Source organism: Camponotus vicinus, unplaced genomic scaffold, assembly GCF_025532165.1.
Source record: "Camponotus vicinus isolate PSW18456_S1 unplaced genomic scaffold, iyCamVici1.0 SCAF_1, whole genome shotgun sequence".
NCBI lineage: Eukaryota > Metazoa > Arthropoda > Insecta > Hymenoptera > Formicidae > Camponotus > Camponotus vicinus.
The window spans coordinates 33,119,647-33,145,965 of NW_028141945.1; the positions used below are offsets into that span (position 1 = coordinate 33,119,647).

At 34.4% G+C, this 26,319-nt stretch overlaps 1 protein-coding gene across 24 annotated transcripts in view; it reads right to left on the reverse strand.

The window, feature by feature from the left end:
- The window catches only part of LOC145961902 (uncharacterized), a 150,720-nt gene that overhangs the window by 107,262 nt on the left and 17,139 nt on the right, over positions 1–26,319 (reverse strand). For 3 of the 24 annotated variants that reach the window (XM_083082850.1, XM_083082816.1, XM_083082759.1), the window contains exon 1: positions 12,203–12,275. The exons of 18 other annotated variants lie outside the window; for them this stretch is intronic. In XM_083082850.1, the coding sequence (XP_082938976.1) occupies positions 12,203–12,260 (58 nt within the window). In that variant the 5' untranslated portion in view covers positions 12,261–12,275. Of the gene's footprint in view, positions 1–3,270; positions 3,305–12,202; positions 12,276–26,319 lie in introns of those variants that run through there. 3 more of the 24 variants (XM_083082878.1, XM_083082842.1, XM_083082812.1) reach the window with 1 other exon arrangement.

Here is a 26,319-nt window from a genome sequence, read left to right on the forward strand (position 1 = left end):
ATACGAATGAGACGTGCATGACGCTCTCGATTTCTCGCGGGAAATCGATTCGAGTATAGATACAAGTAATGCTGATGAATCCGAAAACTCCTCGAGAGCCGCGCTTTCTTCGATCATTTCGTTTACACGCGCGTTTCGCATGCTCGGAAAAATCTCGAGCCTCCCTCGTTTTCTCGACCGCTCGAAACAGGGCGATCGGCAAAAGCGGGTCAATTCGTTCCATTTAGAGTCTCGGCAACGATCGATTACGATCTCGACCGTGATTTACGAGCTTGAACGCGCGCTGCTACGAGGGAGAAACTTGGCGCACGCGCGCATCAAATCGATCTTTTGTCACACTTTAATGCGCGGTTATCCTAAGCCGAACTTAATTTATGACGGGACGTTAAACGATAGATCGCTCTCGCGTAACGGTCTTTGCCAGCGAGCAGACTTTTCCGACTGACGTGTCGGCCGTTTCGTCTGGCTGCTCGCATTTAAACGCAATCGACATTGTGCCTGATTTCCTCTCATGCGTATCTACGCATGTATTCGATCTTCGATCGCGCGATTTGACGTGTACTTGTATCTCTTTATCGCAATGTTCGTGAAATTCGCGAATAGTCAAAGCGCTCGATTTTTGCACGAACTACTCTCTGAAAATAAAAAAGTAGTTTCCAGGATATCGAGTGTTTATTAATAAATATAATGCGACACCGTTTTCTTTTAAAATAAATAGAAAATTGAAAATATCTGAAATTCCGCTAAAAAAGAGAGTAAGAAGGAATGTAAGAAACAATATTGACATATCTCGTTTGCGTTATTGCAAATCATGTCCCGAATTGAATTCTTCATAAATCGATTCTCTGCTATAATGATAGACACACCCCAGATGCAGATAATATCGAATCGGCTTAATCCGAAGCACGAATGACCGCCGGCCATCCGCGGGCGAAAGATAATATACAAATCGAGGACAGTGGTTTAGGAAAATAATTCGCTTTCTCGCGATTCAACGGCCGGAAACTTGTTCGTCCGCGGGGGATTCAATTCAACAATTAATCGTACACGTATTGAATATTTTTTACACGCTTTCTAGTGGTTCTGTTAAATGTTAACAAGTATAGATATTAGATAGTGCTAACAGAAATCTCGTAATTAAAATACGGGAGAAATTATAATAAAAAAAAATGAAAAGAATAAGCTCATCATTTGGTTCCGCGTTTTTTAGAAACACGTGTAATTAAAATTTATTATAGATTATTATTTTTGTTGACAGAAATTCCAGAAAAAGATTAAAAATATGGTTTTAAATATTTAAAACTAATTTAATGATTTAATGCGTGCAAAGAAACGGAAGAAGAATCACGTGTCACTTAAATCTCTGGCCTTGAAGGCTGTAATAGAATGTATGAAGCATGCGTTAAAAAAGCTTCCAATTACATGCGACAAGTACAAATAGCTAGCAAGCATGACAGTAGTGGATGATACGTATAAGGAAAGTCTATGCTATTTTAACGGTACCAACGACGAGTTCCTTCTACTGGACAAATTGACCTCTTTTTTGCTTTCTCACGTGATTAACCGCAATTTTGCAATAAAAATGCGAGTTGTTTCTTCGCAATAATAAAGCGTATCGCAGTTATTATTGTAAAATTTCATAGAAACGTTGAAAGTAGTGTCATTTCGTGAAACTTCGAAAATATAATGAGACTTAACTGTTCATTTTTACTACTTAGCCTCATTTAATACATCATTAATCTATACAGCAATATTTATTTCGCAGATAAAAATATCCAGTATAACAGTACATTTTTGAGATAATTGAAACATGCTAATAAAATAAAAAAAAAATATCACAAGATAAAGCCCTGCAATAATTTTTCAAACAATAAATAAATAATATCGTGGAAGAAATGTGGTCATGACACACAATTAAGAAAGGTATTTTTAATTCTGGAAGAATACATGCCGCGTTATCACTTCGCGAACCGACCTTAATTGCTCTTAATTCAGCGAGAATAAAGACAATTAACAGTTTGATTGGTACATTTCTCGCTTCGCCTCTGATAATAATTAAACGCTTGTATCATCGATATCCGTTGCGTCATATCTACCGATCATATTATACGACAATATCCGCTTAATTTTACTGACTTGATTAATTTCCGACAGATCCCATCACGTCGCAATTTCTCATATAACGCGTAAATATTTGTATATTTTATTATTCTCACTAAAATAGCTACATTCCATTAATATTATACTTATGCATACATGTAAAGTTTAATTATGGTTTTCAATATCCAATTTATATTCGAAAAATGAATATTTCATGTGAGATATTTCATATTTCAGTTAAAAAAATTTACTTTATTTGTAGAATAAAACTTTCTCGTTTCACTCCAAAAAAAATGGAGCGTTACTATCAACCGGTATGATCTTAAGTCTCAAATTGGAACATCGATGCAATCGTTGCCAACTGGCAACAGGATACATTTAAAGATTAGAGTATAGCACAGCGGGCCTTAATATACTATTCTGAAACTTTCTTTCAGGATGAAAGTGCAAATATATCACTGTCATCGTGTTAATTAATAATTCATTTTCGCAATAAAACCGCGACCGATAATAATAACCGCGATAATTGGCTGTGTATTTTTATAAACGCAGGTAAAAGTTATTAACAGAGCCAAGAAATTTTCTACAAAATAATTGAAATTTTATGCAAAACTGCTTAAAGTATTTTTGCACCAAATCCGGTGATCAAAAATAAAAAATAAAAATAATGAAAAGGAATATTTGCTTTCGAAAACTGTTCTCTATATACTTCTGTTTGTAATTTTTAAATGTATTATACTTTCTTCTCAATTTCTTGCATTATTTTCTATACATAAGATGAAAAGAACGTGATGAAATTGCGGAGAGATTTTTGCGATTTTGCGAGAGAATCGGGCCAAATCTATTTTCAGAATTCAATCGTTACTCGTGTCTTCTCGCAATCAGAGCTTTTGCCAAATGCGACTTTTCGCTAAATGAAAAATTATTCTACATCATCTAAATGCTAATCGTCGTTTAAACAATGAAATTAATCTTAAATAAGATAAATATTTTTTATTTTTAGAATATTTTTTCCATGTAATAAATCGAAAAAACTAGCGATACTTGTACTATTAAATTGAAATAACATCTAAGAGAGAGAATTGTCTGATTTTTTAATTTCAATATCTTATGTTTCAAGATAAAATTCTACCCGATTCTCACGTTATCAAAAAATGCAACAAGTATTACCTGAATTTCGATTAGCCATTTTCAGCGATACATAAACAGCTCCGCAGGCAAAAGATGAAATTACAAGTTCTCAATTCGAAATGTTGCTGTCAGTGCAGTTTTATCAAGCAATATGTGACTCACCTGTAACAAAAAATTACATATTTGTGAAACAGACGACTAAGAACAATAAAATATAAATATTTTTTTAGTAAAATGAATAAAAAACTTCCCCATAGTTAAAGAAGTAAAAAACTGTGACTAATATCTCGTTAACTTATATGAGATTCGCCCTGTAATGTATGCGATGAATTTTAATTATGCTAATTTATTATATAAAACTAGAATGTTTATCATCTTAATATATGTATTAGATGCCCACGCACTGAAGTCAGTCTGCCTGCGCCTTTTGTATTGTCCAGATCGTTAAATAAAAAGTCATTTACTCCTACATAAAAAATTTTTTATCTTTTCATCTCTCAAGTTTGGTTTTCGACTTTATTTCAGATTTTCTTCAAGTCGATTTTCCATCACTTCGAAAGTTGTTTGCAGAGTTGTAACAGAACTATTGGAATGTAACGAAAAAAAGAGAAAGGGAGGGGACATTGCATATAAGGAACGCACATTTCCGATAACATAGTAATAAACAGTGGTCAACGTTCAATTACATTCCGTTAGGGAAATTTAATTAAATAGTTGCCGACACGCGTCGATAGCGAGCCGACTGGAAAAGCGTAAAAAATTAAACGCAGAATATGCCACTCACTGTTTTTTCAATCAATAAAAAAACGTGTCGCTTATGATAATAAAATTTACCCAGTTTTGATTTAATCGATCTTTGAATATGCGAGACATCAATAAATCATTTATTGCTACTTGCAAGAGAAAAAATTTTTTTACTAATCATCTAAATTGATAATATTAATACTGGCTAAATAGTTGCATCCATCTCATATTTATCTTTGTATTTAAGCTATTTTTTAATCTTTTAGCAGAGTTTAAATTATTTTTAAAGTTTTGTTTGTTGTAAGTACACATACATACAAGTTTAGATAGTACTTTATATGTATGTTTTAGCGTATTTTAAAAAAATTTGATATTACAAGTACTGCAAATTTTTTTTAACATCCTTCATTCGAGTTTAAAAAAAAAATTATTTTTGTTTATAGAAGATTTTATTTTGCATAAGATACTTGTAATTTTTGTAATTACTTTAGAAATTTCTGACAAAATAAATCCTTAATATTTATACTATTAATATGTAAACTTTACCAAAGGGCAATTTAATAGAATAAAATTTTGCCATTTATTTTAAAATTATTGTAGAACAACATTTTCATTCCAACTAAAATATCATTTGATAAAATCGACAGAAATTGATTATAAAAAAGATTATAAATTATATTTATTAAATTATTGACTTTTATATTTATTGTTAGATTTTTTTAACGAGCCATGATATTATCGAACATCCATCTCGCCTCCGAACTCCGAACACTTTCCGGAGCAGAATGCGCTGCATTCGCCGACTGCAGGAACCTGTAATCTCGATGGTCGACATCGAGAACATACAGACATCGGTTTTCGAGTTCCTCTCGCCAGACGTCGTGGTCGAGAAACCGTAGTAGAGAACCGTGAGCATGTTGCCTTCAGTGGTAATGACTCGAGGTGAACGAGACGCGCTCGAAAAATGCGGCGCACGCGGTTCTCCAAAAGACACATTTAGAGCGCTACCTCCTCGTCGACTGGTATCGCTGAGAATCGACCCATCTCGTTTGTAAAATTAGACTTGCCTCTGCATGTGGCGCGCGATTCGCATTCTTTTAGTTTATTATTCTAATCCTACGACCACGCGAAAAAATCTTGAAAAATATTATATAATAAATAAATACTGAATGCCACACGTGCAGCGATCATCAGTAATTGCGATAATTGTAGATCTAATTGTAAGCTATGGATTTAAATAAATTGGATCGATCAAATGCACATGAAAAACGAGGATGTTAACAACTATATTATAACACTTGTCTCTTGATTATAATTTCGTAGCGAATGTTTAATCCGTCCTATAAGTAACCCGTATAAAATTAGAACCTTCGACCTGGCAGAGACGCGATTGGCGTCTAACATTCTACAGATTCGCGAGTTCGAGCACCTTGGATTTTTCGTCTCGCTCTTTCGTTCACTCTACAAATATAATTTACACAAAGACATTGGCACGTTTGAAATCATCGACCTTGTGTTAATAACACCAATAATTTTATAAATAATTAACGTTCCTCGATTAGAAAAAAATAAGTAATCGAAGAAGTAATCGAAAAAGACAATTTTATGTAGAAATTTATTTTATTAATTAACTTTTAAATTAATTTTAACTTCGTAAATTGATCGACTATTTATCTATAATGTGATATCTTAAATTGTATTAATTAGTTTCTTTTTAAATTCTCGAATTTTTTATCAATTGTTATAGAGTCACTGCATTCTGATGTATTAATGTGTCACCAAATTTACAGACACAAAATATATGTTGATTAGTATGAATTTAATTCCGACTAGATGCGAGCGATTGGAAAAAGTTAAATAACTTTTCGGAAAATTATCTTGTGACTATGAAACTGTTATGAAAAGATAATATGGAGATAAAGTGATTTGTAAAAATGTTAATTATTTAAAATTATTAGTATTATCAACATAAATTTGTTCGTTACGAATCCCCATAGTTACTCAACTTTGACACTAGTAACCCTAAGCAAATAATTTAATGATACTCCGGCCCAATTTAGAGGCCTAATTATGGGAAAGGAATGGTAATGCGAGATGCAAATAAATGGCGAACGGTGATAGAGCGAAAGAGAGAGAAATGTGAATGCAATGCGGTAATTAACGGTTATAAAGCCGCCTTGCACGAGGAGAACGTGATCCTAATCGGCCACGAAGTGACCTTTCCTCTAAGAAAAGTTGACAAACAAACGCGTCGAATCGCGAAATCAAAGTCTAGAAATACATCTATCGAATTCCTGTAATATTTTAATAATCATTAAAAATATATTATTTCAGTTTTTTGTTAGTAATGTGGTATTGGATTATTAATGACTATTAACCAACATTATATATGTATTAACTTCTATGGCTGAAATTTAATTAGGCTCCTAAAACCTCATTTATTATGTTGAAAGAGAATATTGGGAAACTGAAATTCAGTTTTCCTCGAAGCCATTCTGCAATACTCTCTAGAACGATTCTCTTGAACTATTTTCAGGAGCGTGACACCGTCGTTATGCCAATCTCTCGTTGTCAGCTAATTAACTGCAATACCGTTGCTCTATTATGAAGCTGATTATGCGGAACGAGCGGCTTGAGTGAATGCGCTTAATTGACATTCTCAGTTTCGTGACATTTGCATAATATAATTACCGATCGATTCTCTGCGCGAATAGTAAATCGATCTACGATTGATATATTGGCGTAGTTTGCGTGTAGATACATGTAGTTGATCCTTGATCGTTTCAGAAATTTTTTCGTAGCATCTAACACGTTTTTAATTCACGATCAAATATTATTACAGCTGCCAAGTTTATCTATAACAAATCGTCTGTATATCTTCCGAATTTCATATCAATATTTAGAATTTCGATCAAAAAGATGCTATTAAGAGTATTAATTACGAATACAATTTCCTGTCGATAACTTTATCAATAATGCACGCATCCAATTGTGCGCGTGATAAATCACATAGAGAACGATTCCAAAAGCTTTATATTAATAATGCATTAATATTGAACGCGATATATTTCTAATCGACATGTATAAGTCGAGTCAATTATAACGAAAAATAAGGAAAATAAATGGAAAAAAGATCCGATTGCATTAGCAAGAGGAAAGAGCGATCGATTATTACTTTTCTAATCATGAACCGGTCAAGATTTGTGCGCAATTAACGGTGCAATTACATGTATAATAAAGACGATGGCTAATCTTGTCTCGCAACATTCCTTTTTAAGTCCAATCGTGAATCTGAGATAAAGACAACTGTTAATTGGGACATTCAAGTAAGAGCCACGAGAGATTTATGAACAAAAATTTTTTTAATCGCTGCAATAGTGTCTATGATTTTATGATTCTTGCAGTTTTTCGATGTTTTTACGGTGATTTCGTAATATTATTATCGCTGACCGTTATGTTTTCAATGATATTGACGTTTTTCGTTTTTATTTCCTCCTTTTTAATCTTTCATAATCGTGTCAATGATTTTGTTTGACTTTTCAAATGTTAAAAATTTTGTAAGGAATAATTCATCTTATGGTTATTATGAAGAATGAAAATATTTCTGGGCTGCTAGTGATAGAGTAATAGTAAAATAATTTAATTCGCGTAAAAAATTAAAAATTTAATTTTTTTAAATGCTCTTTACATTCCAAATTCTTTAATATATTACTTGTCGAGCATCCCATGTATTACTGTCTCTCTCCTTGTAAATATTTCATTTCGAGACAATCCGATATGCAGTTCAGAGAAAGAGAGCTCATTGGTACCCAATGTCGGCAAGTGGCGACTTGATGAATTGCTTGTTAAGCACTATAATTACTTCACTCCGAGAATTCGCCGCGCGAGATTACGAAACTCGCTACCGCGAGATAGGCTGTGTTTTCTGTCGGTTAAGTCGATTCGCGATGCGCCGATTAGCAATCATCGTTTCGAATTTGATCGCATTAACCGATAATAAACGATGACTTCTGAGTACCATCAATCTCTCGATCAAACATGCGCCATGCCCGAAGCTGCTCGATAATCGATGATTCCTCGATGCAGCTCGCGATGGTCCACGAGAAATGCCACAATCTGTCTATGTCTTATGCGATTATTATTCGCGTACTATTATTATGTCGCTCGAGGCTTTCAAATCAGGATTACACGTGTCCTACTTCTGCCATATTTTCCTTTTCTTTTTGATGAATTTTAAATCGATTTTTCTACAGCGAATGACATTCGCTGTAGAATAAACATTGACAATGATTTGTACTTGTCTGTAAAATATATTGATATTAAAAACAGTTTTAAGATGTCATCCGCGAAAAAAATCTGATAACTTTCGTCAAACCGATTTAAATCCATATCGAATAATTTGTCAAATTGTGGTAAAAATAAATTGAGAATTTCAGAGAGTTCCTTGATTGCCGTGTAATTAAACGAACGCATGACAGTTTCCAATTGAGATTAATTAGCGGTTTTGAAAGGAGGGTCAACGGCAATTGGACAGCTTTCTGCGGAACACAGTCGTAGATTTGCGAATGCAACTGTAGTGAATCTGCTTAGAGTCTATGTGGGACGAGAAATGTACAAAACGACTTTTCCGATTTCGTTTTGCTGAACGAAACCACCGACGAGGTAACATAACGGCAGAATTCGTTCCAGATCGCTCGAAGCGTCGCATTAATTTCGCTGTGGGTTGACGGATATAAGAGCGAGAGAAATCTAGATACTCGAGCGATGCTTAATGCTTGCGTTTAATCCGGGAACGTATAATAAACGAATAGAATTATCCGGAATAGCAGGTTTTCATCTCCGTCGCGGAGGTGGTTAGGTTTTCACCGCTATGCAATCAAATGAGATGATGATACTTGACTTTTGAAAGTTTCGGAGGGACGAGAAAAGTCGCACTTGCTAATAATGCGATATCAGTTTAATTATAACTAATTACAAATTCTCCTTGCTTCTTATGTTCACATCTCCTATAAATTATTCGACTGATAAATATACTCAAACAGCTGACTCTACACAACTGACACAAATAAGAATATTATATATTAGAATGATATCTGATAAAATATGTACGCACTGAAATAAATAATAAAAATATTATAGGATGTTATAATGATATCGAGATACCGTTACTATTCATTTTTTTCGTCGAATTTATTTTCGAATCATCATTTATAGAGATCTCAATTGGCTTTTTATTTCAATTGCGTGATAAATCTCGAAAATAGATACGCATAATAGATACGAATGCGTATCTGAGTAAGAATCTCTCTCTTGCAGAATCAAAGAGCTATTGCTGGTACACGTAGGCAATGATATCTAGTACGCGATAGCGATTTCGCCATAGATCACGTAAGCATGGTGACGGCGTTTCGTTGCAGTGGTAGCGAGTCACGATTCTTCAATGAAATCCTACGAAACTTCCATATCACGATCTGGAAACGCGAACTTTAACGCGACCTGTTTAAACTTTAATTATTGAACGTGGAAAATATAATTAATTATTCAAATAATTTCTCTCGGAGAAGAATGGAATTTGTAAAAATATCTAAAGTTATATGATATCAAAAAAATAAAAATCTAAAAAAATTACTTTCCTACATTGTCATATTGATTTACTAAGAAAATATATAGAAGGAAAACATCATGTGTCATGAATAAAAAAATAAAAATATGCATAAATGTTATCTTCTTTACAAATTATGCCGTGTTATAAATCAGATATATTACGCTATAACAAAGTAGTTTTTTGAGCAAATAAGAGCCTTGTCGACACGGACAAAAATAACTCGCAAACTCGACGCCTTTAGACGGCGGACGTGACGTCACGCCCGTGCCAAATACTTTTACTGACGCAGAACGGAAGTCGTTATTTTTGCCGCTTGTCTCCCTTTTGCGCGAATCAATGAGAGGATTTATTCGCGCTAATCTTCCTATCGATCGCGCACAGCGCGATGGATAAATGGAAATTGAATGACATAATGTTATATAATTTTTCTAATATTGCAATAAATAATAATCCTCTAGATTCAAATTGCAATTTTAAAATAATTATAAAAAGAGATTCGATAATACAATTAATATATTTTTCGATATATGATGTTGCGTATAAACTGCACATGCGCAGAACAAACGTGTGCTGCATATTCGAATGATTCAGCTTTTACACGAAGGCTTAATATAAGTATTGCGAAACAAGAAGAGAGTTCCATGTGCATGAAACTGTGTTTCTCCGCAGTCGACGAAGAATGTGTCCCAGATGTTCCGCGGATCCAAATCCGATGATTGTAGTCAATATTGATTTAACGACATCCGTTAATGTAATTTTACTTGTTGACTCGATCATTATGTTAATTCTAAAACAAATATTCACGACAAAAAAGACAAGTTTCAGAGAGAAAAATAAGACATCGATTATAAATTCATTTTTGACATAATTCTAGACGTTACTATTTATAAAAATTATATACTTAAAAATTGTATGTATAAAAAATATATTTCATTTCTTTTAAAGGAGTTACACGGGGGAAAATTAAAAAATTTTAAATGATTATATAGATAAATTTGTGGACTTTAAAATCAAAGAAATCGTAAGTATAAAAAATGATTTGGTCAAGATATCATAAAGATTAACTGCAGGCTATAAAAATCCATCTGTCCTTTTAGATTTAAGATTAAAGGAAATTATCCTTATTTTCTAATCCATTAGATTATCAAGGCTAATGAAAGCATAAATATGCGAAATATACCCAACAAACCGATTCCTTTGATTTTTAATCGCTGTAATCAGTCTTAATCTTTGCTTCGACTGAAGCAACCGGCAATTATAGCTCGTTGGATTTCTATTTTCAGAAAAACTACTGAATCTCGACTACTCCACACGTTATCCATGTTACAGCAATAGTAATCGCAGCAGAGATAATCGCTGTACGTTACATCACAAGTGGAATCAAATCGAATAAATTATCCGAATGTGAATTCAAATACGATTAAGAGAACGATTACGGATATACGGCTTCCGAATAGATCGAACAAAGTTGTATTATATCACGAGCGAGCAATATCCACGTTATGGGCGATTTATTTTCATAAATGATGCGGTGAGATTGTTGACGCTAAATTTAGCATGCCTGTTATGGCGATCGAAAAGCCTTGAGGTGATAAGAGATAATCAATACTCCATTCTCGTCACTATATTCATCAAGGAATTTGTATACTTAAAGTCGATACGAATATTTTGTAAATAAGCTGTAGCTGATGAATCTTGTAATAATTACAATTTTTTTATTTGATTATAAAATAGAGGGTGCGATAAAATACATAAAAAGCCAAAAGCGTGTAGCTGAACTCAAGCATATAGTTAGATCCTGTCTAAAACAATGGTCAGGAATAATATCACAGTCAGTATGTGAAGATCTTCGTCAGCTATTCAACAATTTCTGGGACAAATCCATTTCGCAGTATCAGACCTTGACTCGTAGGAAAAGCAGCAATGCGATGCAGAAGATAGTGTTCAGCGAAAAAACTAAAAATATCCTTTGTAATCCTTCAAATGACGTGCAAACGTGAGAATCTATGTCACTGATGGAAACTGTTAGCTTAATTAGTTCAAACAAAATATTGATCTATTATAGCACAAAAATACTTAAAAGTAATTTTGCACTTTCAAGACATATCGCATCTTTCAAAGGGACTTAGAAATATTATTTCTTCCCTCCCTCCCCCTCCCCTTTCATCTGATACGTTATTCGTTTATCAAACATTTATAGATCAACGACCTAACGATCGTTGACGCAAATTTAAGATAGATTGGTAAAACTGGGTCACCCAAGAAAGAAAATACTTCGACAGGAATGTTGGCGCTCATCACAATCACAATCCGACATCTCGCCAAAATTCGAGCAGGGTCTACGGCCTGGTGGCTCGTTTCGCGTGGACACTATCCGACCTTCATCTTCTTCCGTCCGTTTGCACAAGTACGCGAACTCTCTCTCTTTCTTTCCGTTGAGTCTCTCACGGTGCGGCAAGGAAGCAGCGAAGGAGCGGAACGGCTGAAGAAAGCTGAAGAAGCGTTCGTGACGGAAGGAAAGAGAGAGGGAGAAATAAGAAGAAACCTCGAGAACAACCTCGGCTGGCATCCCAGAGCGTAAGAGAGGCGGCAGCGGCACAACGTGCAGACAGGAAACGTTACCTCGGACGATGGTCGTGACTGGCCAATCGGAAGCATCTAGTCGCTTACAACACCACATATCGTTGAAGGATTACGCGAGGATATCGATAAAGATGAAGGACGTCAGCCGAAAAAGAAAAACCTCTGGACGACGACTGATCGAGATTTTTTCCCCCGGACACACCAACTCCGTTCTTGCTCGAAAGGTGGAGCGCAGTGAACCCCCGGTTGCCTGGCTGGCTGGCTGGCTGGCTGGCTGGCTGGTTGGCTGGCTGGCGTCGCGACGCTGCGCGGCGCCGACGGTTCGCGGTCGATAGATGTGACGCGCCGGGTGGTTCTCCCCCGGTTTTCACGCGCCGCACTGTTGCAGTTGGCGGGGCGAACCAGAAGATGGTGTTGCCGAGAGCAACGCGGGTGGCCCCGCGAGGACCTTGAGACGCTACATCGAACGACGCAACGTCGACGACGCCGCGTCGTCGCGATGACGTTGGCACGAGCTCGTGGGAAGGACATCGATTTCTCCGACCATCGTGGTTACCGACCGCGGAGTGTACCTTGTTTCGCGGAGCTCAACGTAATATGTATATATAGCAGAGAATCAAATTTAAATCGACCTCGGCTCATGTCAAGCGATTAATAATAAAAAAAATTGCATTGCATAAAGTCGAATATAAAATAAAACGTAATTAACTCGAAAGAACTGCGCTATATTTACAAAAGACGTATATAAATTATGAGCATCAATATGTAGCTTCAATAATTAAATATTAAATAATTAAATGCAATATAAACGTCATGATCATATGAAAAAATTGTTTTCCCGATAAGAAGCGCGAAGCTGAACGTGATATGTATATAGCAGAAAATCAAATTTAAATCGACCTCGGCTTATGTCAAGTGATTAATAATAAAAAAAATTGCATTGCATAAAGTCGAATATAAAATAAAACGTAATTAACTCGAAAGAACTGCGCTATATTTACAAAAGACGTATATAAATTATGAGCATCAATATGTAGCTTCAATAATTAAATATTAAATAATTAAATGCAATATAAACGTCATGATCATATGAAAAAATTGTTTTCCCGATAAGAAGCGCGAAGCTGAACGTGATATGTATATAGCAGAAAATCAAATTTAAATCGACCTCGGCTTATGTCAAGTGATTAATAATAAAAAAAACTGCATTGCATAAAGTCGAATATAAAATAAAACGTAATTAACTCGAAAGAACTGCGCTATATTTACAAAAGACGTATATAAATTATGAGCATCAATATGTAGCTTCAATAATTAAATATTAAATAATTAAATGCAATATAAACGTCATAATCATGTAAAAAAATTGTTTTCTCGATAAGAAGCGCGGAGCTGAACGTGATATGTATATAGCAGAGAATCAAATTTAAATCGACCTCGGCTTATGTCAAGCGATTAATAATAAAAAAAACGTCATTGCATAAAGTCGAATATAAAATAAAACATAATTAACTCGAAAAGAACTGCTCTATATTTACAAAAGACGTATATAAATTATGAGCATCAATATGTAACTTCAACAATTAAATATTAAATAATTAAATGCAATATAAACGTCTTGATCATATGAAAAAGTTATTCTCCCGATAAGAAGCGCGGAGCTGAACGTGATATGTATATAGCAGAAAATCAAAAAATCGACCTCAGCTTATGTCAAGCGATTAATAATAAAAAAACTTCATTGCATAAAGTCGAATATAAAATAAAACATAATTAACTCGAAAAGAACTGCGCTATATTTACAAAAGACGTATATAAATTATGAGCATCAGTATGCTTCAATAATTAAAAATGAAATAATTAAATGCAATATAAACGTCATGATCATATGAAAAAATTGTTTTCCCGATAAGAAGCACTTCTTTCAAACTTGAAATAAAAAACGTAATCGCACTTTTATAATAGATTTATAGTCGAATCACAATTTATGCTTGAATAATTTCAATTATGTAATCAGTTAGGGAATATAAAATTCAACGGAGGAACGCACACTTTCTATCCTAAGTTTCAATCTTGTCAGAGTGAAACTTGGATTTAAAGATAAAACTCTCGCAAAACTCGCAAACTCTGGCTCGTTAAGATCTCAGCTAAAGATTCAAGGAGCAGATTAAACGCGATCCGATGTTCTCGCGAGCGTATTGTAATCTCGAGACTATCCTCGCGGGGTTACCGAGATTGGCCAAAGCTTCGATTAATCGATTTATGGATTCGACCTAGCGCCTCGCAGACGGATGTCTTGCCGCATGACAGCGAACAAACGAAACCGTCATCGATTTATGCGCATTTCTCTCTGATTCCCATCCCACAACCGCGGGCGATAACGCAAGCGAAGCGTTACAGCTCAACCTTAATTTCTCTCTGCTCCCTCTCTCTTTCCCTCTCGGCCTAATCTCGCCGACAACCTCTGACAAAATCTAATCAACGAAGACTTTTTCAATTCGCGGAATCGCTCGAGCGAGACCGCGTGAATTATGGCGAGGAAACGAACAATACTACATAAATTCACATAAAGTAAAATCCGCATTCTCGCTCGCTGCCGAAAGCTGCGAACTATAACGACTTAATAACATGTCTTCGCGGTTCGCAAATTATGTACATACAGCCTACTAATTTCGTTAAATTATAAAACCTGTATTGCGAAACCTGTTTCATCCTCAAAACGGTATGATGCCGGCATTAAGATTCTGTTTTCTTCATGATGAAAAAATAAAAATATCGATCAATATACATATCTGTACTTATATTGATAAATTAGTGATCAAATGATTGCAACGTGCGAATGTAAAAGATATAATTACCTATTTTCTTATGATTTATATTCGCAGAAGGAATACATAATTCGAATGTCAAAATATATCATATTCTATCGGCAATAATAATGTTATGACATAACTCGTAAATTATAATATTTCAACATATTTAAATACGATAACTAATTTACGGGCAAATTAGAAAACTTGAATTTTCTGAGTCTATCCTATGTTTGAACACGCGCTGTCGTCCACGGGATTGTTTCAAAGTAGTTATCCTTTTATTCTGCTGAGGTTAAACCGCAGATTGGGGTTCTAAGAAATCAGCTAGTATTCCCGAAGGGTGAATCCGATGTTTGACACGAAAGCAGACAGGCACTAACGGAGCACCAAGAAGCTGGTTGGGCTTGTTGGAATCGCGGCGGGATTAAACGGGCAAATTACGGGTTTGCAGATCTCGAGAGGAGGAGGACGAGAAGAGAGAAGAAAAAAAAATGATTAGAGAGAAGAGGAGGCTCGAATGGCAAAAATAAAGAAAGCGGAGGACAAGACGTCTCCCAGCGAATTCCACAGGTTATACGCGGACGTGGGGCACTGGCAAATTTATTGCATCTTCAGGACCCCCGGTGTAATTATCCCCGCACCGAAATCCTTGAACGCGTGTCCCCGGACGTGGATCCGAAACATACAACGCGAGGCGATGGTGGATAAATTTTTTGAAATAAGTTTCCAACCATTCTCATCTTCTCGGCGATGAAAAGATTTCTTTCGGTAATCGAATTCGCTAAAAGTATACTCTCGTGTTTAATTGATTCATGAATATTTTGAAAATAATGCCGAATATTTTTTCGTATGAAAAATTGTTCAATTAAGAGCTGTAGATAGTTACGTAAGAGTTTCTGCGAAATTCAAGTATTCAGACAGACTTGTGCATTCCTCGCTTTTGGAAGCGCGTCCATCTTACAAAAGATGGACACGTCGCATTCCATGAAAGCTAAATATATCCGGGGCACGCATAGTTTCTACGCGCGAATCTCGCGGTCGAGAAGAACACCAAGATAATCCAAACTCCCCCTATAGTATATCCGCTTATCCAGACGAGATCGCGTACGGATTAGCCGGATATCAAATGCGGAAGCACGCTGTGGTCGCAAATTACCAATGTGCGAATTAGGGACGCCACCGATATATGTTCGTTGTAAACCAGAGGTTTCCAGATAACACAAATCAGATAACTTTCGTGACCGAGATTAGAACAAAAAATAAATAAAAAATAGACTTTTACAGATTGATTTTTCGAAAAATAATGTTACGTTAAAATATTATTAAAAAATAATTTATTAACATATTTTTCATATCCGAAAAAGCCAGAAGGATAAAATTTTAATTTTTTAAAAATAAATGGCAATTTAATAAAGAATCTTTGATATAAATATAAATATGCACATAAAACTCGTCAATTCTATTTTATTACAAGAATTCATTATTAACACAATGAGATTTTCAGGTATTCGATTAATTTAGCAAGTTTGGGAACCCCTGTCAGGTATGATAGAACCGGTAGCATCTACCGACTACATTCAAGTGACGAAGAAACATGAGAACGCATCGCTATTTCCATAATGAAAAGATCCGCCCGTTAACCGCTGTTAACCCTTGCCCGACGAGAGTATGCTTGAAATTGCATTTGTAGTTTCTTCTTAGGACTCTGTACCGGTTTTCAGAAGATCATCGCGACCGCGTTTCGATACGCATTTCGTCGACAGAACAGTTGATTATGCCGTTACCTTGCGTACAACTTGAAAGAGATATATCAGACATAAGATTCAACAACTCTTACAAGATAGAGTGTGTCAGAATGTGAAAAGCAAATACAATGTTTCTCATTTCAATGAACAAGGTCCATTCGATGCGCATCAAATACATTTATAAATTATAAATATATATTTTGAGTTTCTTTCAATTTTTGTTATATTTTTTATAAGAATATTTTATAATTTTTATTTATTAAAAGATAAAATTGAGATAGTCGAGAGAAAAATTGCTTAGCATTCTAAGTAGATGAATGAATATTATATATTATTATATGATTATCTTTTTAAAGATTTTTTTTGTGACCTTCCTCTCGTTCTTCCTCAAATAATAGATATAAACATAAAATTACTCGTCATTAATATTCCGTCGATCGAAAAATATTACGGACAATAACAGCGACGAGCTTGCTAGTTACCGATAGATCGATGTATCGGGAACAGCAGCTGCCTTTTAGAGGAGAAGTCGTTTGGCGAGATTATTATCGCTTGTAAATCGTCATCACGCTCGCGGATCCGCTACTGGTTTCGCTGCACTAAGTTTTTCCGATCGCTGCGCGCACTTTCGCGATAAAATCGTATCTCGATCACGGCCATTACTTATGATTTATCACGAGATATGACAACTCATCTCGGGTCCACGTGAACGACAGGGTAAACACGATGTTTGCAGCGTAAGGTAGCTCATAAAGTTGCTTGTTGCAATCAGGAAGGAAAATAAATCCGAAAAAGAATTTTACAGCTTGATATATCGCGGTAAGTAAACTACATATATATAATTACTCGCATGATGACAGAAAATACGATAGATTTATTTCTGCCACGGTTAATGATACAACGTTGGCAATAACGTTAACGAGCGAATCGAGAATTTGAACAAATTGGTGTTCGCGTGTTACAAGTCGATTTTATTATCTCGAGATATCCTGTGTGAATATGTGTGTGCATTCAAATATAAGAAATTGAGTTCAAATACAATTTAAATTAAAATGCATGATTATAAAACATTATAATCTTTAATGTTTTACAAATTCTTGATAAGTGCGGAATAAAAGGATAAGTCAATATATATTTTTATATAATATTATCTTTATATTATATAACTTTATGATAACTTCACCTCTTATGATTGCTTAATTATTTAAGTTAATTATTAAAATTTTATAATTATTAATTAATAATTTTATTAAATAATTTTTAATTATTTTATTAAAATTTATTTATTTAATAAAATTTATTTTAAGTGATAACTATAATTTTCAGAAGACTTATTAAACATGTATAAATTTATTAAGCTACATACATTAGAGAGCTTGCTCTTTTATAAAAAAACGAAAACTCCTCTAGTCCTTTGTTATTTCATCAATTTTATTAGAATGTAATATTAGCAGTCGAAAGAAAAATTGCATTCCTTGCACATGCGGCTTGAAATAGCATAAAGGCGAGAATGACACACATGGCTCCGGGCTACTATCGGCTCGAGACGTATGTCGGGAACGAACCCTGCGGAAAAGCACAACGTGTCGCACACGCGTACGTTGGACTTGGCTATTTTCGCGTCTGGGCTTTCCAGAGCACCCAGCAGACCGCCACAACTGCATTCCGCTCGAGCATACAGTGTGTTTAATACTTTTTTTTGGACAATAATAGCGGCATTATTGTCTGGTATTTTAGACCTATAAATATCCAGATTGCATAGAAAAAATGAAATATTTTAAATTTATAATATTATTTACAATGAGCATTATTCTCTGTTAATGCACGATTTTATGTCTGCTGTCAAAATTTTCATATACTCCACTCTTCTTGTGTTTCATTATATTTACTCAATATGAACTAATATAGATATAAAAAAATAAATAAATTTTAATATTCTCATATTTTGCCTATTTCCTTGTAAAAATATGTGTAATATAAAATATATATTTTTAAATACAAATTTAATATTAATATATTTCAATCCAAAGATTTTTTATTTCAAGAAACGTTGCATAATCATAAAAAGGATGTGAAGCTTTTTTCAAATTACTATCTATAGTATTTGCAAGCTTTCATAAAACTTTGAGTTGAAAATATATTAATGTTCTTCAAGGGCGACATTGAACCGCATATTTCAAGGTTTCAAGAGAAGTGCAAGTTCAAGGCGAGTTACGAAAACGGAAATACGTGTGCCGCCAGGAACGAAAAACCAGCATGGCTCGTGAAAAGAAGAGCGAATAAATTGTGCGCACTTTGCCACACGATATTGGGATAACCGTAGTCGAGTATAATGGTGAGTTTTGTAACAATCGATAATGTTAAGAGCCTTTGTACGTGTTAGCATGCAATAGATAAAATTCTCTCAATATCAGTATTTAAATTGAAGCCATGAAGGTAGAATATATTATTTAAAGAAAAATATATAAAAATGTATGCAAAACTTATTCAATATAAAAAAATAATAGATGTGTGTTTTAAACATTTTGTTAAAATTGACGAAAGAATTCGAAATAATACGAGAGACACTCAGAGAGCTGAAGTTTATAATATTATATAAGTTATCAAGTACCTGCAAAATATTAAAAATTCTAGGCAAATTTATTGAAACACAATTTTTACAGTCGATAGAGTATATTGACGTCTTCGATAATTTGCGTTAAAAACAGACATGCTTTTACCTCGTACAATATATTGGCCTCTGAAGCTGCATCTCGTAATCTTTTAATATTAATCGAGAGGCGGTAATCTTATACGATATACTCGCGAATATGCGTTTTGAAAAGGTCACGCAAGGCAAGAGGTTTCATTTAGCCGTCGAACTGCGAATTCCATGCGATTCGATATTAATTCGTCAATCATTTTAAATACCAAAAAACAAACGATACCAACAGATTAAATTTCGCATGTACATTTCGCCTTTGCTAGGAAATTCCAAAATCAGTTATGAAATTTAAATCAGATTTATAAATAAATTAAGAAACTAAAAAACTTATATCTTCCAATTATTAAGACAAGGTCGACTGCAAATTGATTAAAAAATATATGAACCAATTAGTAATTTTATAAGTTTGTAATATTTTGTCTACTTAATACGTGATTTAATAAATTTCATACAAAATAATGATCTCCCAAGACTCACACATACATTACTGAGTATTACAATTACAAATCAACGCTAAACTCGAGCGATTGTGAATTAAAAGTGGGAGACGCACGCGAGTTATAAATAGCAATGAAAATTGCAGAGTGCAACGAGAGAGAACGTTCGAATGCAAACGGCAGGCAAATGCATTCCCCGATGGATTCGTTTGCCCAAGGAAATTATAGTTTGTCGTGTCACGGTAGTGGCGAATTATTTCGAGCTTCTGCTCGTAAAAGCTGTGACTAACCAGTCGTCGTCGGCGTCAAGATTCTCCGGGTTGGTAAGTGAATCATTTCTATGTCGCCGGGTTATCGCAAGCTCCCATCGATCTCTCCGAATGAACCGACACCTGTGAGATCGACGGAAGATTGAGCGTATCTTTTTAATAGTCGGTAGATCGAGCGAGGAAAATCGATAATTATGCTGCTCGATAAAATTAATAGAGATACTCCATGACCTCGATTCTGGCACTCTTGCGCGAAATGCAACAACAGAAATAGATGTACATCAGGCATGGAAAATTGATAATTAGGTGCAAACCATCCAATAAACTTGTTGAAAAAAATACTTCAATCGAGTGTCATGGATTCTTTCGAGTCGCGATATATGAGTAGGTGGCGAGTATGATAAATTAATAATTATACAACACAATCTGTACGTTAAAGTCGCGAAGAGAGGTATTTCTATTTCGCATTTATTTACAATCTATTTAGAAAAGGGAAACTACCTTCATCGAGTAAGTATTATTAAATCATACATAAAATATTAAAAATGGCAGACACCTGTTAAGCGTGGAAAATCGATAAATATGATGCACAATGTGCCTATCAAAACCGACGATTACCTTAGTAATATATTTTTCAGGCAAAAATCTTCATATAACGCCGGCACATATGCCAGGTTAAATTTCATGCTACTCAAGTTTTATACAAACGTATATTTATGATGATTAATTTGCAAAGGCATCAGACTATTAATCAGACATATTTAAGCATAATGTATCGGCAAAATTCGTTAACGCAATAGAACAGGATTCCGCAAAGTTCACCAAGTGTTATATTAAACCCATTAAAAGGTTTTTGAACGCGTTATATTTATATTTTACGGTTACTTGAGATCGTCGAATAACATTTACGCGATTATTCCGTTTCATGAAATAAAACGTGATTCAAGTGGTACGTGCAACTTAGCGGTTTTATTCTGTAATTTTGATAAATGCGACTTAGGCGCGATTTAAATGCGAGGTATCATTCATTAGAAACCGCGATTCACCACGAAGAAATATTTCAATGTCACCATTCTTCCTCCATTATCACGTATAATAAAAGTAATCATAAAGTGCGTGGAATCCTGCAAATTAAATGTGCGCTTTGTATCGCAAGTACGATTCTTAATCTTCTTAGATTCGAGTGAGCTTTGTAGCTGAAAGCTCATAAGCGGGTTTAGTTGCGCCGAATGATGGTTTGATAAAATACACGAGGCAACCAATCGCGGAAGTGCGAAGGTTGAACATAAAGTTTCGGAGACAATGAAGACTGACGTGCGCGAAGTAATAACGGTGCAAGATTAATGTCGTAGATCGTATCGAAGTAGAATTGCTGTCGAGATGCTCGCGCTTCTCTAGCTATACCTCGTATGTTTATATCTTCCGAAGAAACGTTCATGCAGCTTCATACGGTTGCGAAATCAATCTCGTTGAATAGAAAATTTTTCTCCGCGCGCAATAAATAATTATAATACGATAATTTGTAAATGCTAAACATTGTTATAAAACTATGATTTTCGCGTATATTATTTCTCTAATTTTAGAGAACGATAATTTATTGAAATTATTGAACGGAATAAAAGCAGCATCGTTTCAGTTTAATTGCTGTTTTGATCTTCTCGCGCGGCATCCATTATTAATACCTGCTCAATAGCTTCCGGCGACATTCTCACGTGACAACGATATGACATTGTAATGGACTCGTCAGGTAATACTCGAGCTCTTGGGAGATCGAGTAACTGTCTGCGATAGCTAGAAATTGACGAAGGAATTTCGGCAATGATCGAGGCCGAAAAAAAATCACGCATAATAAACTTCACATCACGTGCGAAAAATAAGCGTCTCCCCGAAAAAAATTAAGTATGCGCTCAGTATTTATCATTAAATCATCCAATTAAAACGCTATGTAATCGTGCCTATTATTGAAATCTAAGATTAACAAGATAGTGAGATATATATATATTTCATATTATATTGTAACTTAGCGTAATATAAAATCAGCTACTATTGATATTTCCAATTTTAATTTTCAGAAAATATTGCATTCTAATGATGACACTACTTTTTTCAACAGATCTCAAATCTTTATTTTTGTATATTTTATTTCTAAAAAATTTGTTTCGAATCTTGCTATAAAAAGATTTTCTAATTTTTCTCAAGATCTCAGAAATCTCATTTAATTTTGATCTATGCGACACTAATCTTGAAAATATTAAAAATAGCTTTACAGACGTTACGACAAAATCATGATTTGTCCATCCTGGCGAACTAGACCGATTAGCTGGCTGGAACGACGAGTTGAAGAGAGGCCTTCACCTCGGCCTTGAAGAGCACCGACCGTCCTAGCAAAGGTGAACCAGACGGACGAACGGTGTGCCTCCAACAGCTTGAGCAGTCCGCCCGGTCCACGATAAGTATAATGCGTGATTTCCACGCTTATGTAAGCCTGAACGTTTTCTTGCGAACACGTCACGTGTCGCTAATGCTATAGTCTCGCCACCGTTTCATCCGTTCATCTGATGCCGCGACACGTTGAGATAAAATGATATTAGACACGATTCGCTTGTATAATATGTCTTGGTATTATATCTTCAATTAGAAATGCTCTTTTTTGCATTTGAAATTTCTATCACATTTTTAAATAATAAGATTATATTTTTCTCTACGTGAAAAATTACATCAATACATGCAATACACATATAAGTTTTTTTCTTTTAAATAAATATATTTGCAACCGTAATGTGTCTCTTATAAAAATATAAAATTTTTTATTTTTTATCTCGTCTAAAATAATTGCAATCGATATTGTATCTTTTTTACTGACTATATCTAATTACTCAATCATCAAGCATTAATTGCATGATGTAGAAAATGATAGCCATAAGATGAGCCAATTTCTAACGGACATTAATCAGAAGGATGATTCACGGGTCAGCGAGCAATCTCTTAAAGTGATCTTTATTAAAGCGATCGTGCAAATAGTCGTCACACTTTCTAAGCACGTGTCTTTTTGCGTTGTGTACATCCGTTTTATTTCCAAAAAAAATCGAGTTTAACGGCATAATCTGTCATTTTATAATAATTTTACTACCTGTGGAACAAACCGGGCAAACAAGTCGAAAGAGAACTCAATTGAATTTAGTACGATAATTAATTAGGTGAGTAAATCTTTGTCGGGATACACGTAACCTGATTAACATAAAGATTTTATGAGTAAGAATTTGTAATTTTTATCGTGTAAACGACGGCATTATGCATTGCAATTTAAAAAATCTAAAGAATTGTCACATAATTTTAAAAAATATAAGAAAAGAAATTTTTTTCTAACAAGAACTCTCTAAAAATAACAAATATATCTTTAAAAAAATCAGTAATTCTGTTGTAAGTAATCTATTATAACTCGAACTTTCTACAACGTTTTTAAAGCGATTAAATCTCACGATTACAACGATTTACTTAAGGAGAACTTCTGTTGACGACGAGTGAAGTCATCTCGCACCTCCATTGTTTTCACGCGATATTATCAAATCGCTGAGCACGTGTTCTCGCTAATGACGACCGAGTCGAATTGTAGAAGAAACGACGTGACGCATCGCGTCTTTCTATGGTAAATTGTGTTTCGGTTTACATCTTTTCTCACTATTGTACGTATCTTCCCACGACGCGCAAGTGCAACTACGCTGAATCCAAATGCGTTGTAATATTATCCTCTACGTGTCCGGACGGCATCTTTACATCAGGGATCTTTACTTTTATGTGACGCAATCGTAATATTATCTTTCATTAGAAACAATATCCTAAAGATGCCTAGAATTTGTATTTTCGCAACTGAACTTCATTTTTTAACAAAATTCCAGTTTTGTCGGAAAAATTTATCTCGAAAAATTTTTCGAAAATAACTGTAAATAGCATCCTCCGTTAATTGATCTCGTTCGAGCACGCATCTGTCAATATTCGCAGTGGGGTGAGATGTAGAGGTCAGAAGTACTGCGAAAGCAGTCACACCCAGCTGACTAAAGTGACATTAAGTAGGCCTTCGCGTTTAACATCATTGGCCTCTGCACGTCAACGCGTTGGCCGTGCCGGATAACTTGTTCGTCCCAACCGTACTGTACATGCGTATGTCTGTCATGTTTATGTAATCGCGTAATGAGACGTGGGCGATCCGTTCTTTTCATTTGCGTCCCTGAAGCAAGCATGGAAGAATCTATTAAGGAAGTGAAAGAGCCAGGAAAAATCCTATCGCGATAGAAATTTATATGAATCTTAATCTTACCAGTCCTCTTTCAAATTTTTTTAATTACACATTTTCCGATTAATTTATAAAATTAATTTAGAATAAAATCAATTTAAAATAAATCTTTAATATTAATCATAAGTATTATTGTGCTATGGATTTTTCACACATCTTTATAATTAAATTTCAAATTAAAATTTATTAAATTCGAACGTTAATTCAAATGTTTTCAAACTCTACGTGCAATTTTCTTAATGATTCTTTCATGTTAATCCCGATAGATAATGGATCACAAAACGAAAAATCACGAAGCGCAACGAAATCGACGAGGGTGAACGACCGTAGCGAACAATCCGTGTTCGTATATAAAACATTTCGAGCGATTTCCTCATTTGTCGGTGTTTGATTCACTGTGATGATTGCACAAGGGTCCGGTACAAAGAGAAAGCCTCAAGACAGAAAGTTTGTAGGTGGTTTTCGAACGAGAGGCTTGATCGTTTCTCAAAAGGTGTTCTTTTGTCGCAACATGTACCGAGCGTGTGTCAACTTCCTATACAGGAAGAATAGATCTCTAATCTCTTCTACCATTTCAGCGAATCTCTTATTTCTTATTTTCCTATTGATTGTCAATGGTAAAATATTGTTATCAATACCTAAGGAAGAAGAAGCAATTGTCATTCATTAAGATTTTCTTCTCGAAGAAGTCCTATATAACTCGACTATATTTCTCGATGAAAGCAGACATTTGTTTTTATTTAAATATAATTATTTATATATAATGGAGCTGCATATTAACGTAAGCTGTAATAAGTGTTATATATCGATGAATTTATGCTCTTCGAAATTATCTCGCTGCAATTAGAGTTAAGACCGATGATTTATCTACAACCAGCACCTCGCCAGAAATAAATTACCGCGAACACATTCTATGATCGTTTATCAAACCGTTAAGAAATCTATCGACCAAGCCTATGTACATCAGTTTTCATTGGAATGTCTACTATACGTAAAATCCACTTTCCTGAAATTATGCCGCGCCCAATAAGGAAATGAAACCGTGCTATACATGTACATTATTGTTTGATAAAAATACTGATTTATCACGAAACGCGAACAGGCGAGAAATATCCCACTTTCTCGAAGACTTGCTAAATTTGAAATGAATGTTATTAAATAAACATTTCGCATTATCCGTGTTTGTATAAGGCATTCGCAAAAACTGTATAATCTATTTCTATCTGAAATTTAATTATAATCGAAAAAGTCTCTAATTTTCAGTCCCTTGCAACTTGGAAGCTTTCTTGCCTTAACGCTAAAAATAAAAGCATTCTTAATTTGATCTTTAGTAATAAAAAAAAGTATACTTGGAATATCCCTGCACTAAGAAAAATCGTTTGATTGCATCAACAAGACGTATCTGATAGAAGGCATTTTGGTTAAACCAAACAGAATCTCTCTTCTTTATCATAATAAGACTCGATTTTTTTTAACTAGAACGTTTAATAGACTTTACTACAAGGATTTGGTTAGTATTTTCTAATTGGATCTATAAAACTTTTTGTTATATTAATTAAACATGGACAGAGTGATGCCATTTTTTTGTAAATTTAGTATTATTACCAAGAAAATTTGGTAAATTATAAAATAAAATAAAATTTAATTTAATTTAATTTAATTAAAATAATTTAACAGGAAGAAATTAATCATACTCATCTGGTAATTCCTAAAGGAATTCTGATTCGTCCATTTTCCAACAGACATACTGATTGAATCTATCAAATTTATAATTAATGCAACCAGATTTTTTTCTCAGTATGGAATATGTAAAGTCGCGAGAACGATTAAAAAGTTGGCGCGCCAGCCGCGAATGAACTTGGAATGCAATTAAAGGAAATTTAACGAACCTCTTATC